At 43.3% G+C, this 20,943-nt stretch overlaps 2 protein-coding genes across 2 annotated transcripts in view; one reads left to right on the top strand and one right to left on the bottom strand.

Annotated features, from left to right (window-relative positions):
* The window catches only part of HNF1A (HNF1 homeobox A), a 17,185-nt gene extending 1,826 nt beyond the window's left edge, over positions 1–15,359 (top strand). Inside the window, exons 2-10 of the mRNA XM_009280010.1 lie at positions 6,922–7,121; positions 8,018–8,204; positions 8,520–8,758; positions 9,577–9,734; positions 11,527–11,728; positions 13,041–13,232; positions 13,512–13,633; positions 13,931–14,072; positions 14,669–15,359. Of these exons, the coding sequence (XP_009278285.1) occupies positions 6,922–7,121; positions 8,018–8,204; positions 8,520–8,758; positions 9,577–9,734; positions 11,527–11,728; positions 13,041–13,232; positions 13,512–13,633; positions 13,931–14,072; positions 14,669–14,796 (1,570 nt within the window). The 3' untranslated portion in view covers positions 14,797–15,359. The remainder of the gene's footprint in view (positions 1–6,921; positions 7,122–8,017; positions 8,205–8,519; positions 8,759–9,576; positions 9,735–11,526; positions 11,729–13,040; positions 13,233–13,511; positions 13,634–13,930; positions 14,073–14,668) is intronic.
* The window catches only part of CUNH12orf43 (chromosome unknown C12orf43 homolog), a 25,538-nt gene that overhangs the window by 3,635 nt on the left and 960 nt on the right, over positions 1–20,943 (bottom strand). Inside the window, exons 2-6 of the mRNA XM_009280038.1 lie at positions 20,709–20,754; positions 19,757–19,855; positions 19,024–19,097; positions 18,608–18,698; positions 17,851–18,219 (exon numbers count right to left, since the gene is read on the bottom strand). Of these exons, the coding sequence (XP_009278313.1) occupies positions 17,874–18,219; positions 18,608–18,698; positions 19,024–19,097; positions 19,757–19,855; positions 20,709–20,754 (656 nt within the window). The 3' untranslated portion in view covers positions 17,851–17,873. The remainder of the gene's footprint in view (positions 1–17,850; positions 18,220–18,607; positions 18,699–19,023; positions 19,098–19,756; positions 19,856–20,708; positions 20,755–20,943) is intronic.

Here is a 20,943-nt window from a genome sequence, read left to right as displayed (position 1 = left end):
CCAGCACAGAGGCAGTCTTCATCCATGCCAGGACTAGCAGCCCCAAAACACTCCCCAAATTCTTTATAAGTGCTCAAACTTTCCTCTCATCTCACATAAAATGCATGAAGGGACCCATGGAGCCTGATTACATATTTGAAGTGCTTATATCATCAGGCTTCAGAACAGTCCAAGGTCTGTATAACTTGCATCTCTCTGACTGAATGTTGGATTTAAATTTTTAATAGGATTCACAATTTTAGTCATCGGGAGAAAAAAAATAAAGAAAAAAATCTGGTCACTCTTAACTGGTGCTATATTTGCCTGAGGATGTACGGTAAAGTGAAGTTGTAATGTTTCCCTGCTATATTTAAGGAGATTTGTTAATTTTACTGGTTTTTGCTATAGATTATTGGTCAAAGACAAACCAAGAGAACTTGTTCTTGTCATTCTTGTGAGTGCAAAGTTCTCCTGACTTCAGTGGGGGTTTTTCTTGTAGAAAGAGCACACACTAAATACATGCAGAGGTTAAAACCTGGGCAGAACTCTATTCTACCATCGACTGCCTGTCACAACTACAAAGTACATATGCAGCAACAATTACAGGTTTTACTGCCACACAAATTTGCCTTTGCATACAAGCATTTTTGAAATCAAAAGACAGGAAGAGTTCCCCAAACCAATAAGCCTCTTTACGGACTCAGAGAAACGTTCACCAGGATTCCCATTTGGGATTCTTGCTGGGATACAATTCCCGTGGGCAACCTAAGAGGTTTGTCCAAGCAAGGATCAGGTCCATCCAACCTACCTATCGCAACAGAAGCAGAACCTTGCCTGTCTGTTTTGAGGGTATTTTGAAATGACAAGCTGATAGAAGACAAAAAGATGCAGCAACATCCTACACTTAAAATCTTCACTAAAACCAAAATCCATCTAGAGAATTTCTCGGGCTTTCTGATCACTCCCTTTCATGTGCAGAGGAAATTAACATAAAATGTAACAACAAGAAGCAAACATCAAATCCCACCATAAAAGGCCAGAGCTAGAAAAACAGCATGACAAGAGTTAGCATTCACTGTAAATACTTAGGAGAAGAAAGCTCCCTGGCAGATTGGGAGTTGATGACTCTGCAGTACCCAACAGAGGAAAATTCACTGGATCAGCTCTTACCTGCATGGGTAAAACATTCCCAATAATTCAGTCTCCTTTCTGGCCCGGTACGTCTCTCATCTCTTCCCCACTTACAGCTCTGTCACATCTTTTAGTCTCCTCTGTTCCCTTTACCTCTTTCCCATTCTTTTTACTCATTTCCCTTCTCTCCTCACTTTTGTCTCTGCTGCTATTCCTCCCATTTTGTTGTCTTCTCAGCTAATTCTCTCTCTTCCTTCCACTTTTTCTTCCCTTCATCCTTGTCTCCTTCTCATCTTCCTGAGTCTGCGTACAGATCTTGGGGTAGTTTGAGCCCAGTGGCACCGGGCGGGCCCTGGCTAGTTACTAATTATCCAATGGCTTTATTATTTCTCTTTTGTCTTATAAATTTATAGATGAAAAGACCCTGATAAGCTTTTTGATCATTAACTTCTGATGGTTTATCAGGTATCTCTCCACAAAGGAAGCCATGGAAGTTGAAGAAGAGCACCTGGCTTTGTCCCATTTTCTGTAATGAATGGGTGAAGCAGGACTGAGGTGCCATCCGCTGTGATCTAAGAACAGACACACGGATGGAGGGAATTCCTTCCTGCCACCCTCACTTCAGCATGAATTCTGGTTTCTGATCCTCCCTGCCTTTCTAGGAGCTCGCTGCCAGTCTTTCCTGTGCTTACTACCAGCCTCAGCACAACAGTCTTACCTCTCTTGAAAACCTGTGATATTAATGCTTTCCAATGAACAGTCTCACATCTCTCTCTAGACAGTTGAGCAGCATTCCCATTTTACAAATGGGAACTGAGGTACAGAGAGATTCTATGACCTACCTAAAACCCTAAGATAGCACAGAGAGGACTGGGCAAGAACCAGGATCTCCTAAGCCTCGTACTGGGTCTTAATTGCAAAGTTTTGTTCTGAAACCTCGGAGTTTTCTTTCATCAGTCCCCTGTATCACAGGATAGAGCAATTCACTTCTGCTCTTGAGGACAGTATGAGGGGACCAGAAGCCTCAGTTTCAGCAAAAAATTACGAGTATACTTATGGAGGAATATAATAGATCAAAATTAATCAGGGTAAAATGAAAACAGTAGGAAGTTTGTATTGACATGTTTCAAATTTCTGGTCAAAGATTAAAAAAAAACCCCTGTATGTCTGAGAATCTATTTGAAGCATCTGAACCAGTATCAGGGTTTGGTAATATGTAAGCAGTTGTTACCTACTAATAAACTTTTTTTTTTTTTAAGAACAAACCTTTCCATTAATAGATGCCTAAAGGTAATGTCCTTAAAATAGTATTATAAGTATTGTAAGACAGGGCAGACAGTCTGTAATAGAAATTACTCCCAGCAACAGATAAAAGGCAGGCAGGCAAGAATCTCCACGCCCAGGGTTTCCCAGTAAAACTTCAATGCTTGCAAAGCTATTTCAGCATCTACACAAGGATTTCAAATCCAGAAACCAGGTGGAGGCACTTCTGCCTTTAGGCAGAAGCCTCTTTGGGCATTATTAACAATTCCTGGTCTAATACTGTAGACCACATTTTAATAGAGAGATTGACTTGTGGGCAGCTATTAGTGATACAAGAAAGTCTTTGTGGTAACTGCAGCCATTGCTTATAAAGTAGAATCAGGAAAGTGTCTGTTGCTAGGCTTTCCAGGAGCTGGAAACAAAAAAAGTGACAGCACCAAGAGACCAAGTATATCCTCACAGGACCGCTGAAGTTAAAACCACAGTTTGGAAAGCACTAGTCAAAGCGAGTAAAACAGGATGTAGAGAAGATACACCCACACGACTGGATGCACCTGTGGGTATTGATTAGATTTTGTCCCTACAGAAAAAAAATGCTAAAAGCAGTTCAGATAAAGGTTTCTCTAGTGAGGAATTAATATAATTTCATGTTGTCCCTTACTCTGTCTCACTGATCATCCATAGATTTACAGTTTGAATAAAAACATTCTTTCCATATCACTCCACACAGAAAACAAATTGCATCTATGATAAAGAATAAATAACTCAGTAGGGAGATGGAGCTGTGTGGAGCAATTCCCAGATATTCCCCAGAGCAGAAAGCAAGAGAGAGGCTACCTTGGGGGAAGGGACAGATCACACTACTGCAGGTACAGCAAACGGAGAGAGGTATAGCAACAATTCACCTGTAGGGCAAGGGGTGAAATTCCATTAGGAAAGAGAGAAATTGAGATAAGCAACAGAGTTCCCCTGGTGGCAGGGATAAAAGCATGTTTTCCATGAGGAAAAAAGACAACAAAGATATAATGATAAAGGTTCAGTCTTTTCCCAGTGTAAGCGGTGTCTTAGAATGGCTCTAGCTGGGGAATCTGGAGATGAAGCTGCCACACCCCTCTCATTTCCACATATAAACCAAGATGAGGCAAACCAGGCCAAGTTCAATAGAAAGGAACCCTGCTGGGACGGTCTTACCTTCCCTGCTCTCTGCCTAGCCCGGCTCCAGGCTGTGCACTGACATCAGTGAGGGTTGTCTAGCAGGCTCCAGAGGAAAGGGCCAGAGGATGGTCGTGAGTACTTCACAGCTCTGAACCTCTGTTTAAGCAAAGTCTGGTCCAAAGCAGCAATTCAGAACCCACCTCAGGGAAATGAAGGCTTCTCTTACCTGAGAATCTGAGAACAGGAAAGAAGGAAAGGGGAGACAGAGAGAATGAGGAAGAGGAAGGGAAAGGAAGGAACAAAGGAACAAGAAAGAGAAAAGTCAGGAAGAGTGAAGGAGGGAGAAGGTCCCCTGAATGTTACATCTCCAGCTCTCTGGAATGGGTTTTCTTTAATGCTAACAACTTGATATTTACTTTCCATTTAAATTTGAGATGTTGCTATAAATTATCAACCAGCCTCTTGTTCCCTTTGAGTTTATAACTAACTACCTGGGTTACTTATTGTTCAGGTAACAAAAGGGAGGTGAAAACGCCCTTAAAAAGTGACCTCAGAACTAAGAAAATGTGAAGCTGGCATGGAGAGAGGACCCAGGCCCCTGTGGTTGAGATGAGCCGGGGAGAGGGGCTATGCTGAGATGGCAATAAGCAACTGACAGCAGGAAAGCAAGACTTAGGAAGAAGGAAGTAAAAACTAACTGTGTGAGAGGAATTTGGAGACAGAGATTAGACCTTGGAGAACAAGAGAGGAATGGGGAGACAGCTTGCATCTGGGAAGAAAGGGAAGCTAAAAAGCAGAAAACAGGCTTGGAGCTAGAGAAGGAGAGCTTGAGCAAGGCAGACTCATTTCCACAGTTCTGACTCACTGAAGCAATTGAGATTTCAGTGCAACTACAAACAGGAGAACTAGGTTTAAGGTGAAATCCTACCCTCTGACAGTCAATGACAGTCTTGCCACCAGTGAAAGAGTGAAGGTTTCAACTTATGTCGTGTTAGTCAATGGTGAAGGCTCTGCAGGTGGAACTATCTATTTGGGCAATGGTTCATGCGAGGGTTCAGCTGACCAACTGCCATCACTTGTTCTGTGATGTAGCCTTGGGCCTAAAGGAATTGCTGCATTGATATTACAGCCTGTGCTTTGACAATGTACAGAGTAGCTAGGATTTCATACAACTGTCCTATGAAATCATACTGTACTAAGATTCCCCTGCACTGTTTTGCCTCACAAAGTTGCCTGCTTTGTCTCAAAAGAAGACAGAAAAAACACAGGGCTTTAACCACTGTGAGAAAAGACTCACAGATACTTCCTGCTTTACTCCTACCACGAAGTAGTGAGGATCTTGACAGGGGAGACAAAAGTGACTCATGATTGGGGTGCAGGAAGGAAATCAACATGTAACAGAGGTTTCCATCAGTGGTAACACAGTCCTTCCTCTTCCCATCTGAGCCAGAACTCAAATCTAAGAAACCAGAGGTTCCAAGCCAGAGCCTTTTCTCCTCTGTATAGGGACTTGTATAATGAATTCAGGGTGCAGGTGCTGGCTAGACTATCACAAATACAAAGGGAGGAGACTGGTCCTTGGTTTGGACAGCAGAAGAAAAAAACCACACTGAGGAAAGAAAAGCTTTCGTAAATTCAACCCAATTTGAGGCTTTTGAGAGACAAAGATGGTTAAGGGAAGAAGCTAGAAAATAGAAGCTTCTATAGCAAGCGTCCCCTCGTAAAAGAGAAACAAATGTTCCTATTTTAAGAAAGGTTCTTCAGAAAGCTGTAACTGACACTGCTTCTGTCACACTTTAACTGCAGCAGAGCTTGCTCCTTGGACTATCCAGCCACTGGGAGAGAGGCTGCAGGGAAACAGAGATAAAGGTGTTTGTACTGAGAGAACAGGTGTGGACTTTGTCCTCCTTATCACTTTGCAGCCTCTGGCAACCTCCTGAGTCAACAAAGCAATGAACTGTTGTTGCCTGTTGCTCAGACCTGTGCGTTCTTGTGACAGTTTCTGCACAATCCCAGGTACCTTTTTTTCCCCCATTGCTCCTTTGATGCTGGTGTTGGATATGACACCAGTGTATTACTACAGCATGCAAACCATTTCCACCAGACATTTCATATAGAAAACACAGAAGGATGCTCTTTGTTAAAACTGAATCAAAGGTTTTTCGGCAGGGAGGCTCCTGCACTGTTTGGATCTAGACTGCCTGGTTTCACATCTTTCTATTTCTACTGTGATTTTCAATTCTGGTGAAATCAATACACACAAAGAAGTCAGAGTCATGTTTTCTCTATTTTCCTTAGGAACCTTCATGGATATTCTAATCGGAGATCCTAAAAATCGGAGATTCATGTTCATTATGAAATCCTGAATCAGATTAGCTTCTCAAGTTTTGTGAGTAGGTCTCAAATAGGTCTATTCCCTCAGCTGTTAGGCCAAATGAGGGTGACTATAGGAGGAATTAGTGGTTTGCCTGTTGTTCTTTATTGCATTTAGAAGCTTGAGTGGATCTAGATGTGAATCAGTGTTTGAATAACACGTAGCAGATGTGCAAGAACATAATCCTGGATGGCTTGGTGTATACATATGCATACATAGCTGTCATGTGACAGTATGATGAAAACCTGTTTTCATTTCTTGAATCACTGCAAGGCAACCAAACCTGGACCAGAATCAGGGCATGAGCTAGGTTCAGCCTAATATCACAATGAATCTGTCTTGGAAAATTAAGTACATCTACCCAAAGCACCTATGCCTTAAAGAAAGGGGGATAGAGAAGACAAGCGATGTAGGGAAAGGGAAGAGAGATGTCAACTCTGAAAAAGAGATCTGTAGTCATAAAACATCCAACTGAATACTGAAATGCAACATCGCTTCCCTCCTCATACCATTTCTCACTAGCAGCAAAAATGCTTCATGTTCACAATACCTTCCAGCAGAAAGGTCCATTCCTTGTTCATGTCACTGGTCAGCACTTTCTGTCATTTACAGATGACAATTGCCTAGACAGAACCTTGTATCCAAATGAGCACAGACAGCAAAGGCTGTGGCCATGTATTGGGAAAGTCCCTTGATAACCAGTGTCCCCTTCTAAGAGGAAATCAAAGTGCCTACAGAGAACAGTTTAAAGGAAGCTGGTGCTACATCTTTTGCACTTTATTTCTAATACTATGCGTTTTTTACCCTGAATGCAGAGTCAAAGCTGAACAAGGTACCACACTGAGGAACAGCTTCCCCTTATGCAGCCAGTTAACACTCTGGCCTCACTAAACACAATGGTGATGACTGACATGCAAGGTGCACCTCAGGAGGTACTAGTGCACTTCCTTGGAACCCAGGTCTGCTGAGTGCAGGTGTTAGATCTCTCTCTCCTGAGAAGTGTTTTCTGCTCCTTCCAGAGAGGATCCCTGGCGAGTAGCAAAGATGGTGAAATCCTACCTCCAGCAGCACAACATCCCTCAGCGGGAGGTGGTGGACACTACTGGTCTGAACCAATCTCACCTCTCACAACACCTCAACAAGGGCACTCCCATGAAGACTCAAAAAAGGGCAGCCCTCTACACCTGGTATGTCCGCAAACAGCGAGAGGTGGCCCAGCGTAAGTATGGCAACTACTGTTCTCCTATCTCAATTTCATAAAGGCCTCTGCAATCCCTTGCTAATCCTTACTCCCTATTTTTTATCAAGGAAAAATGGAAGGAAAAGCCACTTTTAGCAGGAAGCTTAGAGAAGTCTAGGTCAGTATTCAGTGGTGAGGTGAACCAAACAGTACATGGAAAAACACTCCCCCGTGAAGCAGCCTGCAGTCACCCACCCCACCCTCCGTTTGGCTAAAGAGAAGCAAACTAATACTCTCCATTTGCAGTTAGAGTTCTACACCCATCCTCAGACTAAAGCAATGTAGTGGACAGATGACAGAGACAGAATTTCTGCCCGAGAACTACACTTTTGCAATTTCAGCTAAAGCAACAGTTCCTCTAGCTGCAAAAAGCAGCAGGCTGCTGTACTCACTGTGAAAAACCACTGTGGGCTATCACCTCATGCTCTCTAAACCCCTTCATTACAGGCACCCACTGGGAACCCATTGCTGCAGCATGCAATTCTACATTCATGAGCCTGTCTGGAATCTGTCTTAATTTTGTATTGGTGGGTTGCAAGTAAAATGAGACATTTGGCCTTTGGATGGTTTTGGAAAGCAGGACTCCAGTCATGCTTACTTTAAACTCAGCTGCGTTTGCTTTCACTACTCCAAGGTGGGAGCAGAGATGCAATGCATGCAAGAGAAAGGACAGGTAAATATGGTCCTGCTAAGAACATCTTACCAGTTTTAGCAAATTACGGAATTTTATTTCCACCCCACTTAGATTCAACCCTCTGTCTTGTGTGAGATATTCTCCAAGGGTAAGCTATATTGGGCCTGCTAGACACTCAAATAGACAGAACTATTGGAAATGCTTCCAGAAAGTCAATTCCCTTGCCCCTTTGTGCCTGCAGAATTCACACATGCTGGCCAGGGTATCCTGACAGAGGAGCCCATGGGAGATGACCTGCCCACCAAGAAGGGAAGAAGAAACCGCTTTAAGTGGGGTCCTGCCTCACAACAGATCCTGTTCCAAGCCTATGAGAGACAGAAAAACCCCAGCAAAGAAGAGAGAGAGGCGCTGGTAGAAGAGTGCAACAGGTAAAGATGAGTGGCTTTGAGGAAGAGGGGCACAGCAGGGCCTCCCTCTGTTCTTGGTGTTTGCTAGCGCCTGTGAGAGGCAGGCTAACAGTACAGCAGTGGATGTCACCACTGACACCAGCCATGTTTGAATGAAATGCCACAACTGAGCATTCACTGTCCACAAAGGATCAGTAATGCCTCATGTCTTGCTACACCTGGCAGGATCCTTCCACACAATGTGCCAGACCACAGCCACTTTGGGGCTGTGCACTTACTCCGTCTCTCTGACTAAGCCCGGCTCAGCAAGGCTCTTCTTGTGCTTTCCCCCAACAGAGCAGAGTGTATTCAGAGAGGTGTTTCCCCATCTCAGGCCCAGGGACTGGGCTCGAACCTGGTGACAGAGGTCAGAGTTTACAACTGGTTTGCCAATCGCAGGAAGGAGGAGGCTTTCCGGCACAAGTTGGCCATGGACACCTTCAGCGGACCACAGCCCACCTCTGCTCCTCCTCTAACTCCTCACAACTCTTCCTCCCTCCAGCCACCATCTGCTCTCTCACCTAGCAAAGTTCACGGTAAGAAACAACTAGAGGGAAAGCTGAAAGAGACACCAGTGAACCTACCCAAACTCAGTCACCAAAACTATTTCCCAAGTCCAGCCCTTTAGGAGGTGAATCTACAGATAGAAAAAGCAGACTTGCTACAAGGGAAGAGCACCAGTGACAAAGAGACCATGTCTCTGAGTGAGGAGAGTGGCTAGAATAGCAAGGGTGACAAAGTTCAGTAACAAAACTTTCAGCGAAACGTCCTCACTTACTCTTTGACATCCTGCGCTCCCTCACGGTTGGCAGGCAGTAATCCCCTTTCAAGGAGTCATCCACTGGTTGCCATCACAAGTCAGTTCTGCATCCTTTCACTCGTGTGTGTGCCTCCTACTTGTTCCAATACATATCAGCACCATCAGACTCTGTGACTGAGTTTTCAAGACATCAGGAAAGGTCATTCTCCATCCAAAAAGAGCAGAGCTTTTTCAGCTTCATAGGCCAGAGCTGGTAATTGCTCTCACTCTGGAAGAGATGATCTCGCTGAGACTCTCTCCTCTCTACACCCACATCCAGAGGGGTGGTTTCTAGTGAACCCTGCTTGCTCCCTGCAGCACACACAGCCATACCTTAAAGCCAGTATTTGAGGAATCAGTTGCACCAAGTTACAGAGGAAAGCCAGGGGCAGGGTGGCAAGAATGCCTGTTCTCCTGGTTCCCCTACTACCCACCTTGTCTCTGCCTCGAACATCTAAAGGCAAGCATCTGCAAAGGAAACTGAATTTAGCACTTGCCAAAGTTTCTCAGATTCTCAGATTTTTGAAAACCAGTTTCCCTCCTGTTGTGATGCAGGAGTGAGGTACAACCAGCAGCCAGCCAGCGAGGCAGAGTCCTCCAGCAGCAACCACCATGGGAACAGCTCCATGGTGACCACCCAAACCATCCTGCATCAGGTTTCTCCCCCTGGACTGGAGCCCAGCCAAAACCTACTGAGCACAGACACTAAGCTGGTAAGTGATGTATACTTAAGTTCTGGTAACTAGAGGACATCAGGTCCTCTGCCTGCGGTCACAATATGGACTATTCAGAAGTAGTATTTCCTAGAATACTCTTAAAACCACCTTGTTATAGAGATATTACATAGCCACTTTGTACTGACCATGTAACATAAGCAGTCCTAAGATACATGTGCCCTCTAGACTGCTGGTGAGGGCGTGTATTAGAGCATGAAAGCAAGAAGTATAGCCATTTCCTTACGATCAATCAAAACAGTCTATCCTGCAAAAACAGAGCTCAAGGTATGACATGATTTCCTTCTTCCCAGGAAACCCTGTTCTCTCCTCCTTTCCCCAATGAGATTCTCGTCATCTCATCTCCAACTCTCATTTGAACTCTACACATCTCAAGATAGTTGATCAGACACCAATGGGATTAACAGAACAGAGACCCATACTTAGATCTATCTTACCTGTAAAATTAAGCCCAACAGCCTGTATGCAGCACATACCGTTGAGACATTTACTGGATATCTAGATTGTAGCAATCTGCCTTCTCAAAGCAAATTTCCTTTTGAGATTTGACTACACCTTTTCCCACATAATTAGCAATGAAGCACTAGAACGACATGACTGATCATTTTCAGTTTGCACATGTTCCCTTGCTTACAGGGAAACAGTTAGCAGAAGTTTGCATGAGTGCATACTGACCTGAGGCAAAGTTAAGTTCACTATAAATGAGTATGATTTAAATCTCATCAGTCACTCACTTTGCTGGCTTTCTGGTCTCTTCCTGAAGAAAAAAAGTCTTTCATGAGGTGCTGAAAATCTTCTACAGCTGTCTTCTAAAATTGATCTCAAGGTGATTTGTCCCACTGTTTAACCTACTGGTGCTTACTCTTACTAAAGATTCCTTACAGCTTTTTGTCTGAGGGGAGAAAAAAAAGTATAACATAAAGCATTGAACTTTCTCTATCAGCCAAGTTATTAGAATACTATTTTGCTGTTCTGCGGTATTTCAACTACAGGTCTCCAAAGGGCCTTGCAAACTCAAAACCCCATTAGAGCATAGACACAGGTTACGTGGTTCATTTTAGAGGCTGAGAAAACAGTCAATTTATTAAATTTCTCAATGACTCAAGGATAGACTGAATCAGCAAGACACCCAAGCACAGAACAGTCCTGTTCTATCTAACAGGTACTTTTCCTCTCTAACAGCAGGGAACTGCCAGGTAATGCGGCCTGAAGAACATACTGTATGAGAAAAAAGGTCTAAGGAAACTTTTCAGCAACTCCTTTAAAATCTCAGTCCAAAAACTCACTGGCCACTAAAAGACACTTGCTGGGAGAAAGGGAAATTACTGGCATTTCTCAGAGGAAAAGGTGAACAAGAAAAGAGGAACTCCTGGATTCCATGCTGAACTCTGCAGCTAAAATTACTATGTAAAATTACCTGAGCCTCTTAATTTCTCTGAGCATCATCTTCTACCCTCAGCTGTAAAACAGAAGATAAACTTTCCCTATACAGAATGCAGTGGGACTAATCCCATTCTCGGTTGTAAAACCCTTATGATTTCTCAAACGAAGAACTAAAACAGCAAGGATTTACTCTTAGTATTTTAACAGCTGACCTTTGCTAGTTAATTCACGAGCACAGGGAAACTGCAGACAAGCAAATGTGAAGTCTTTCTAGTTAGCAAGTGGTCAGAGCAGGCAGGAAGAGGGAGAAGGACGTTTGTCACCACTTTGGCACTTGCCATACTCAACCTTCTGCAGATGGCATTTTCACGGTCCTCCTTTCACACAGGTCTCAGCTCCTGGAGGAACTCTCCCTCCTGTCAGCACCCTGACTGCCTTGCACAGCCTAGAGCAAAATCCACATGCACTGAGCCAGCAAACTCAGAACCTTATCATGGCATCACTGCCGGGTGTAATGGCAATTGGAGCTGGTGAGACCTCATCCCTAGCACCAGCATTCACCAACACAGGTGCCTCCACCCTGGTGATAGGTGAGTAGTGTTCTGTAATGACTCTGCTTATCAGGATTCAGATAAAGAGCTACCTGTAATAGTTAGAATTACCTGCCTCATTTTCAGAGACAAAAGTACTAAGTTGGCAGTCATACAAACCTGGGGAAATTGTCACAAACACTAAGGATCTTCAGCAGCACTACTTACAATTACCAATGGAATTAAGGAACAGATGTTCCTTATTCATGTTAGAATTAAGTTACACACAAACCCACATCCTAAGAGCAAGGGACTTTTGCAATCTATTCCTATGTCAATATTTTGTTTTTGCTGCTCTGCATCTTCCCAAATATAAATGTAATACTTCCTTAAACCTATGAAAATTGAAGCACATTCATAGTGCTTGAAAGACAAAACATCCTGTTCTACTTCCTGCAAAGAGCAGCATATGCCTTTAGAACCCACAGCAGTAATTACTATTTTTTTCTATTTTTCACTTTGACAGCTTTTCTGGACTTGTATGAGATTTCTTTTCATTCCAAGACTAGTCTACTGCCAAAGTGCATTTCATTAGATAAAGGAAAATAAAATGTGTACTCTCCTCTTACACTTTCTTCCCAGGAAGAAAGAGGCCTTATTTTGTTCCATGGTGACAGCTGTGAACTAATTTCCATTTCCTCATTTATACCCAAGATTATGAGATGGATTCTAATTTTGTGCAAACAAACAAACAAAAAATCGGAGATTTCCACACAGTGGAAATCTCTCAGTGCTGGAGAGACTTGCTGATTTACAGGAACAGGGTCTGGACAGTCATGGTAGTAAAGCGTGAAACCTTCTACCTCTTTCTCACTGGTCCAAATTCCGTAATTTGGCAGCCCAAGCAAAATGAGCTTAAACTCTGTTCCACGTGGCTGGACAGCTACAGCATAGTTCTCTCTGTTGCCAACAGCTTCATAAAGAAAGAATAAAATGAACTGGACATGAGATGATGCTCTGAGTTTACTTCTGAGCAAGGCCTCCCCAGTGGAACTCTGTATCAGGTTACTACTAAACTGGAAAGTGACCTATACTGGTACACGAGGATGTACACAGGAACAAACACTGGAAGTCAAAGGTGGTTTTATGGTACCTGTCTGCATTGTACATTTTGCACACTCCCACTTCGTTTTCACAGGCACGAAATCTATTCATAATTGCAGGTAACAAACGGAACACCTGAAAAGCAGGATCCGAAATCACCCTGTGACAACAGGCCTGCCATGACAACTATTTCAGACACCCCTATTGCAGAGCAGCCACACTCCTCCCATAGTGTGTGACACTACTGTCATCAGTCCTTGTTTTTCAGGCCTGGCCTCAACCCAGCCCCAGAGCGTACCTGTAATAAACAGCATGGGGAGCAGCCTCACTACCCTGCAGCCCGTCCAGTTCTCCCAGCAACTGCACCCATCCTACCAGCAGCCCCTCATGCAGCAGGTCCAGAGCCACATCAACCAGAGCCCCTTCATGGCTACCATGGCCCAGATACAGAACCCTCACGGTAAGAACGTGAAATCATTTGCTCAAGCAAACCAAAAAATAAAGGCTCTCTTCTGGAGCATTTACTGGGTCCTTGGGCTTGCAGCGCTCTGTTTTCCTCTTCTATTATTGTTGCTTTAATTATGAAATTATTTTTCTCTTGCATTTATCTCCCTGTCCTTCCACTCCCACTGTTTCGGAGACAGACAGCAGGTCCACGTGCATGAGGAGAACAACTCAGCCAAACTAGTCTCATGCAAGGCTCCAGCATCCACATGATCTTGTTTTCTTTCATGCACAGCTCTCTACGGCCCCAAGTCTGAAGTGGCCCAATACACACATACAGGCCTCTTACCACAAACCATGGTGATAACAGATACAGCCAATCTCAGCGCCCTGACTAACCTGACACCAACTAAACAGGTAACAGCCTTTAGCACATGCCTTTGTTCCCCCACCTTAGAACTGCACCAGTCTGCAGGTAGCTCCTTGCTTGTCAAAGAGTTTTTGGGTGTGTGGTCTATGCCATCCCAGCAGGATGATCCTTCTTATCTCCTCACCTTGCTGGTACCAGCTGCAATACTGGAGGCATTAGAGCAAGCTCTTCACTGCATCATCAAGGAGGATTTAATCTCCTTGGAAACAGCACCTGCTCACTCTTCTCTCACGCCTGTTAGAAGGGATGTAGAAACCAGGCACTGTTAACTTTCTTTTCTCTAGGCATTCACATCTGACTCAGAGACTCACACAGAGTCCGGGATGCATACACCAGTGTCACAGGCGCAAACAATACATTTACAGAACCAGGACGCAACCATCCAGCACCTTCAGCCAGGCCCTCGCCTCACCTCAAGCCCTGCTGGTAAGAGCAGCAGCCATTATTATTTTAAACCATGTATTACAGTGTTGGCAAGAGAAACGGCAAAACCCAGTCAGAAAATGGTAACTGGGGCTCACCATTCTTTAAGAGGGCTCTACCAGTGTCTTGGGGGGTTTGAAAAAGCTGGTACAAGGAAAAGATTCAGAGCACAGTCTGTGCAGGCTGTGTAATGCCAGACTGTGGAAATGGGACCCTTCTTCAGAATCTAGAGAGGAAAATAACCTTAAAAATATTGACAAAAATCTGAGTCCATGCATATCCAATCCTGCAGGCAGTTTTCAGGACTGAAAAGCCCAAGACTCCCTCACAAAGAGACTCCAGTTGGATCTTCCCAGTTCTAAGAGAACTAGGACATTAACAATCAACTAGAATGTTCAAATCTGAACTCCCTGACACCCTCAATGCTTTCAGGCTAGCTTTGTACTTGAGCTAGGTATATAATGGCACACAAAATAGAAAAAGGAGTTATGCCCCTATGCCAGGAGGTTTTAGTCATGCTGGAAATGCGAGTGTGTGCACACATGATAAGGGGACTGCAGTGAGAATTTGTACTTAACTTCTGCCTGTGCCTTTGACAGTGTCCTCCAGCAGCTTGGTGCTGTACCAAAGCTCTGACTCCGCCAACAGCCACAGTCAGCTGCTGCCATCCACTCACAATGTCATCGAGACCTTCATCTCCACGCAGATGGCATCCTCCACTCAGTAATCAAGACAGCTAGCTCAAGGGTGACTGCCATGACCAACCTGTCAGGTGCAACTCCAACTCTGTTTGCCATCACTGTCACCACTGCCTTCCACGGGAAGGAAAGGCTGCTGCGCTCAGCCAGCCTCCAGCCCCTACTGCCTCATACAAATCCCTTATTCAGCTGCCTCCATGAGAGAAGATGTCTCGGCTTCAAGACAGAAGCCATGGAAAGACGATGCTGGCACTGCTAAAATCCACTGCCCCCCCAAAAAAACCAAGCAAACCCAAACCCCACGAGCCAGCCTAGGATGACCAGACATCCTTTTGTGGCTGCCCAAGAAAGAATCCCATCAAGATAGGGATCTGAACGCAACATGGCAAAAATGCCAGGGCATGGATGGGACTTTAATTCTGCTCAGCCTTCATCAAGCTGGGCCTGTAACAAACCTGCCAACACCAGACTAAGCCATGTAGGAAAGAGCAAAGCTGAGCTACCAAAGAAGGGCACCATCTTTAAAACACTCACCTCCTTTGCTGTAAAGAAGCACCAATGGGAACTATGAGAAATAATAGTATCTTGGAGGCAAGGGTGAGAGAACCTGGTTCCTGACTGCAATGAAAATCACCAAGAAACAGATTCAGGAATGGCTTGGCACAAACCTGTCAGTATGGGATCAATGACTACAAGCTACAAATCCTTTAATTAACTACAAAAATACCAAACATTCTCAGTTAAAAATGACCTGCTCTAAAATCATGCTATCCTAGTGGAAATGGCTTGGTTATTTTTGATATAGCTCTGCTTTGTTTTAAATGCAGAAATTAAAGTTTAACAGCAGCAAGGAGATTCCAGTTCTCTGCATTAACCATGTGGATTCTCATCTTGTGCATCTTGCTGAATGAGCCGGGGGATGGCATTCTCCACAGGTCCCTGACGCTGCACAACACCTGGGAGGTTCCCATGCTCCACAAAGAGCAGCGGTTCCTTCAGTTTTCTCTGTAAAGATGTCAGCTTGAATTAATTTTACAGAACACAGTTCATTCTTAGCTTCCCTACAGGCTAGATTCTGTAGTTCTTGATATGCAAATAATTACCCTGGGGTCTAAGAGTCTTTCTTGAACTAAGTGAAGGTTTTTAGCCCTAAGGATCTACTTATATAATTCCTCTTCTAATTATTCCTCTCTTCTCTATTTACTCTCAACCTTCACATCACTGATATGTCACTAGCCAGACATGAAAAAAGCCCTAATTAACATGTTTTTGTCATTGTGACCAAAACAGAGCTATTCTTTCAACTGTGAAATGGATGAAAATCCTTGAGACTAGAAAGTGCTCGAGACTTAAAAGGTTGAGATATAAGGGAGAATTAAAAAAGAAAAAGCCCAACAGCGAACTCTTCAGTTACCGTATCTGGAAATTTCAAAATTGCAGATGTCCATTACAGTTGTATTGATATTTGAGATATAAGGGAGAATTAAAAAAGAAAAAGCCCAACAGCGAACTCTTCAGTTACCGTATCTGGAAATTTCAAAATTGCAGATGTCCATTACAGTTTGTATTGATATGCTCTTCCTCCAGATACTATCAACTATCAGAGACTAATTTCAGTAACTAGATTCTCTGAGGAATTTTATCCTAGAAATGTTTCCTGATCCCCCATGTGCATCATTTGCAAATACATGTAACTTCCAGTTAACATAAAAATAATCATCATAAAACAAGACAAAAGATAATTTTTAGACCACTGTGCATTTGAAACCTCAGGTGCTAGCTTCAGTATACTGAAGTTTTAACTGGCCAGAAGACAAGTAACTTCTTCTGGCACATTCAGTTAGATTACAAGCCAATTTTCTACTTAGCCTTTCCATTTTTGGATACCAACTGTGTTTTCTTGATTAAAAAAGAGCAAGGATCTTACAGTAAGAAAGAAAACATCTTGGGTTTTCCCACGCTCAAAGAGCAACAGTTCACTGTTTCAGTTTCTCTAATCTGGCTTTCTCGTCTCCTGAATAGGGCAAATGATTTAGAGCTACTGAAACCCAACAACCTTAAAAACAGAAGAAGAGTATTTATCCAATAACAGGTCATTTCCTGAAATACTGGAGCTGAAGTATAAACGGACTAAGAGCCATACTGAAAACTACCAAAACCCACTGTATTTCAGAGAGACAAAAGTCATAATCAACCAAAATAAGGACTGAAAAGCACTGACTTTCAAGTTAGGCTTAAGTCCTTCCTGTAGCTATCTCATAGCATTGATCACCAAACAACTAAAGAGTCATCTTCAGCCATCTTTATCTCTGCTGGGGGAGCCATCTGAATACAGCAAGGAAGCCACTGTTGTACAAAACCTGCCAAATTAAATAGGACTAATAGCGTAGTAGAATTTAGTAACAACAAATGCCATCAAAAACTATACATGAAAAAAAATTAAAAGGACACAATTTGAACAAAACTACCTATTTATAACAACCCTGAAATAAGCTCAATGCACACTCTGTTTATATGCAGGGGCCCTGGAGAGGTGCAGATTACAGAGGGATTAGTAACATGGCAGGTTTCAACAACAGATTGTTATGATGATCACAGGAAAAAAATAAGGGGGCCCTGATATCTGACAGGATGCTTTTGATAAATGAGTCTCCCACAGGCTGGAGTTATTCTTAGTAGGGATCTAGGAGGAGGCAAAGAGAAAAAGGAGTTGATCACCTGTTGCCATGTAAACTAAATTCAATTCATCATATACTTTCTCCAGGACACAAAATTTGGTTTCATGATGTGAAGGAACAGACCAGGAGGGATGCAGCTATGATTATATCCCTCTGTCATGCAAGTCTGTGCACACTATTTAATCCTTTTACGCTAGGTCTGCGTAAGCAGCAGCATAGATAACTGCTGTGCTAGGAGAACAAGGTTCCCTTCCCCAGGGGATGCCAACAACATAGGAAGTCACTTAATCAGACTCTCAGGCCACTGAGCTTTTAGAACAGAAGCTTTGCCAATTAGTTTTCCCTCATCTGCAGCAACTCTTTTTGTTAGGTTTTTTTTCAGCGTCCTTCATCCATCATAATCACCTGCCATTTGCAGAGCAAAATCTTCATTCTCTTTTTTTCTTCTTTTTCTTCTTCACAACTCCTGGCAACACTGAGTTCTCTGTATGATTGCTGTCCTGTCTCTCATGCTGTCCATTTGCAGACACCAACTGTGGCAAATCTTTGCTGATCTGGTCACACTCTGCTGGGTCTATTATTTTCTCTTGAATATCATTCTCTCCCCTCATTTTCTTTTTCTTCTTTTTTTTCTGGCTGTGCTCTACATAACCCTGACTCTGATTTTGGCTGGAATCCTGGGACAGTGCAGGAAAAGTACTTTGCTTCAGAATGTCTGCAGCTGACACAGCAGCCTCCTGGTACTTTTGCCACTCTTGGTCACTGTCCATGTCACTAGAAAGGTAACAAAAAGGAAAGGAAGTTATGTTACACTTTTGCTTTGAATTCACCCAAAGCACAAACAGCAGAGTAATCTAAGATGAGAACACCTGATAAACACCCAGTGGCTCTGGGACTCCAATACAAGTTAGCATATAACCAATTTGAAGGCTGAGGTGTTCTTTACACATACTAGGAGGGGAAAGAACATCTCCCACAAACATTTCTAATTCCCTGGCACTAAAAAAAGAAATGAACAAAAAAAATCTGCTCTAGTCAAATATAGGAGTCATACACACTTCTCAAGCTCTTCAGCTTCCTATTCCCTTGCGAGAGTCCCAGCTGCCTCTGAGATGTGGGATGCAATAGTACTTCAGGAGCAAAGCAGCTGACAACACCCCACCTGGAGCTAGATGGCTGTCTCCTCCTTGCTGCAGGGCAAGGCTCCGATTTCCCACAGTCTCCTGGGACAGAGGAAGAGAAGAGGCGAAAACCTAAAATATGTAAAAGGGAATTTTAGCCATGACATAAAACAGAGGTGAAAGCAATCAACAGCAATCTCCCTGGGAAGCCTCACTGCTGTTATTGTATTGCTATAGTGCTTGACAGCAATTATTTGGGACCATCTGAGAGGAGTTAGGGCACAGAGATCACAGCTTCAAAGTAACAGCCTTTACGGATGCTAAGAGAAATTCTTCTATTGCAACTACTTATTAGTCAGTTGGGTGTACAGCTGGCCATGGACAGGATCCATCCCACTTGTCGTCATTTAACTAACAATGTCATAAACCAGCCATAATGGCTGTGACTAGAACTCACCATCATCTGCAGAGTCAGACTGTTGCACAGAAGTTTGTGAAGGTCCTGATGAGTCCTTCAAGACAGTGATGAAACTAAACAGAAAACCCCAGTCAGATCTTAAGACAGGTTTGTGCAAACTGAGCTAAAGTCGGGTGTTTCCAGGAAACAAGACTACAGGGAGATGTCACATAGCTTCTTACTTTTTTCTTAGTGAAGCTGCCTCACCTCCCTGCTTTCAGAGCAGACCATGCCTTCTCTCCTTAGCAACGCATGCCACAAGAATGACTTAAAAGCAGCATTTCTAAAGCCAACTCTAAACACCAGGAATTCTAGGGGGCCATATTTACACAATAAATAAAGACAGTGGCAGCCCCGTCACAGGCATACTGCCAGCACAACCCTGAATCAGATACTGGTTTAGGTTGTAAGAATAAATGAAAGATTCTTATGCTGGCCTTTAAATGATGAAAGTGCTAAGGCACCCAAATTCTACTTTTTCCTCCCCACAACCCATTCACCACAGAGGCAAACGCACAGGGAGTCTTTACCAGAAGGGCACAGCACATGGGCTAGGTAAGTTCACAGAATATTGGAAGTCTGCATTAAATACAGGAGCGAAGGAGACAAGAAGAGAAACAACTTCTTCTCCATATCCAGGTTGCACTCAGATCTTGAATTTCCTGGTTTTAGCACACAAGCATCAGTGTACTTGACCCATAGAACAAACTTTTTTAGTATTGCTTGCCAATACCCATCTAGCATTGCTCCCAGTTTCTTCGCAACATGTGCTCTGAACTCTGGTGTCGTCTGTAGCTCATTTCCATCCTCATCATGACCTTTCGCCTCACGCCTGTTTAAAATAAGAATAATGATTATCTCTTTCAAGGCCAATAACATCTGGTGCTCTTACCCAAACAGGAGATAAGGGACTGTAAAATCTCCTACCCTCTAGTAATCAATTCATACTTGATAGGGAAGACTGCTAAGAAAGATGGAAAATAGCTCAGTAGTAACAGTTCGGTTCCCAAGAGAGAGCTAAACGTTATTTAGCCATCTCCAGCATAGTTAGTAATTGGATGATTTTTCTGATTGAAATAGCCTACAAAAGCAAATAAATTATGTCAGGACATCCCTTCTCTTGCATGTAGTTCCTGTGTATGTTGCCACAGTTCATGTAAAACCTGTCCCAGAAGAGAGGATTTTATTAAGTTGCCTGGCTGACAGCCTTTGAAACTGAGCCTACAGAAATGCTGCAAGCTTAAGATAGGACAGCATCACCTCCATTGCAAGGCTCCTAAGTCAGGTGTTGCTTTCCAGCTGATGAGTGCTTGCCTCTGCAATTGCAACGTTTTTTGAAGAAAAACAATTTTTTTTATATGTAACTGTACTAATTCCTTCATGGGACACTTGCAGAGTTGAGAGATTTCTGACACTTGGAACTAATGCTGTAACCAACAGCAGTAGTAAGTTTTCAACTTCTGTATTCCCCCACTGCTAGAGGGATGAGAAATAGACTTAAAAAAATCTGTTAGCTTTTTCAGATTTAAGCATCATTTCAGATTATGGGTGGACTAACTCTGAAAGCAGAATAAGCCCTTCCAGTAGGAAGTATCACAAGGCATTAACTGTAAGTAGCACCAATACAACATACATTAATTTTTTTCTTCAGTGAAACGTAAGTCTGAAACCAGAAGCAAAAATACCTTAGGCTAGGCTGAGCAGGCTGTAACCCATCCTTTTTAAAGCCACCTGACAAAGGAAGAAGTAAAGGCAAGTTTAAGAGACCTGTGACCAGGACCTCTTTAACCCCCCTTCTGGCACATGGGATTTTATAGCATAAAGAATTATGCTTGAAAGACAATCCACGCCCGCCTTCGGGGAAAACAGTTACGAGGGGAAAGGGAAACTTTCCCTCCGCCAAGCCGTGGCAGACAACCT

The sequence above is a fragment of the Aptenodytes forsteri genome, unplaced genomic scaffold, assembly GCF_000699145.1.
Source record: "Aptenodytes forsteri isolate BGI_AS27 unplaced genomic scaffold, ASM69914v1 Scaffold323, whole genome shotgun sequence".
NCBI classification, from domain to species: domain Eukaryota; kingdom Metazoa; phylum Chordata; class Aves; order Sphenisciformes; family Spheniscidae; genus Aptenodytes; species Aptenodytes forsteri.
This window is presented reverse-complemented; position numbering and strand designations above follow the sequence as displayed.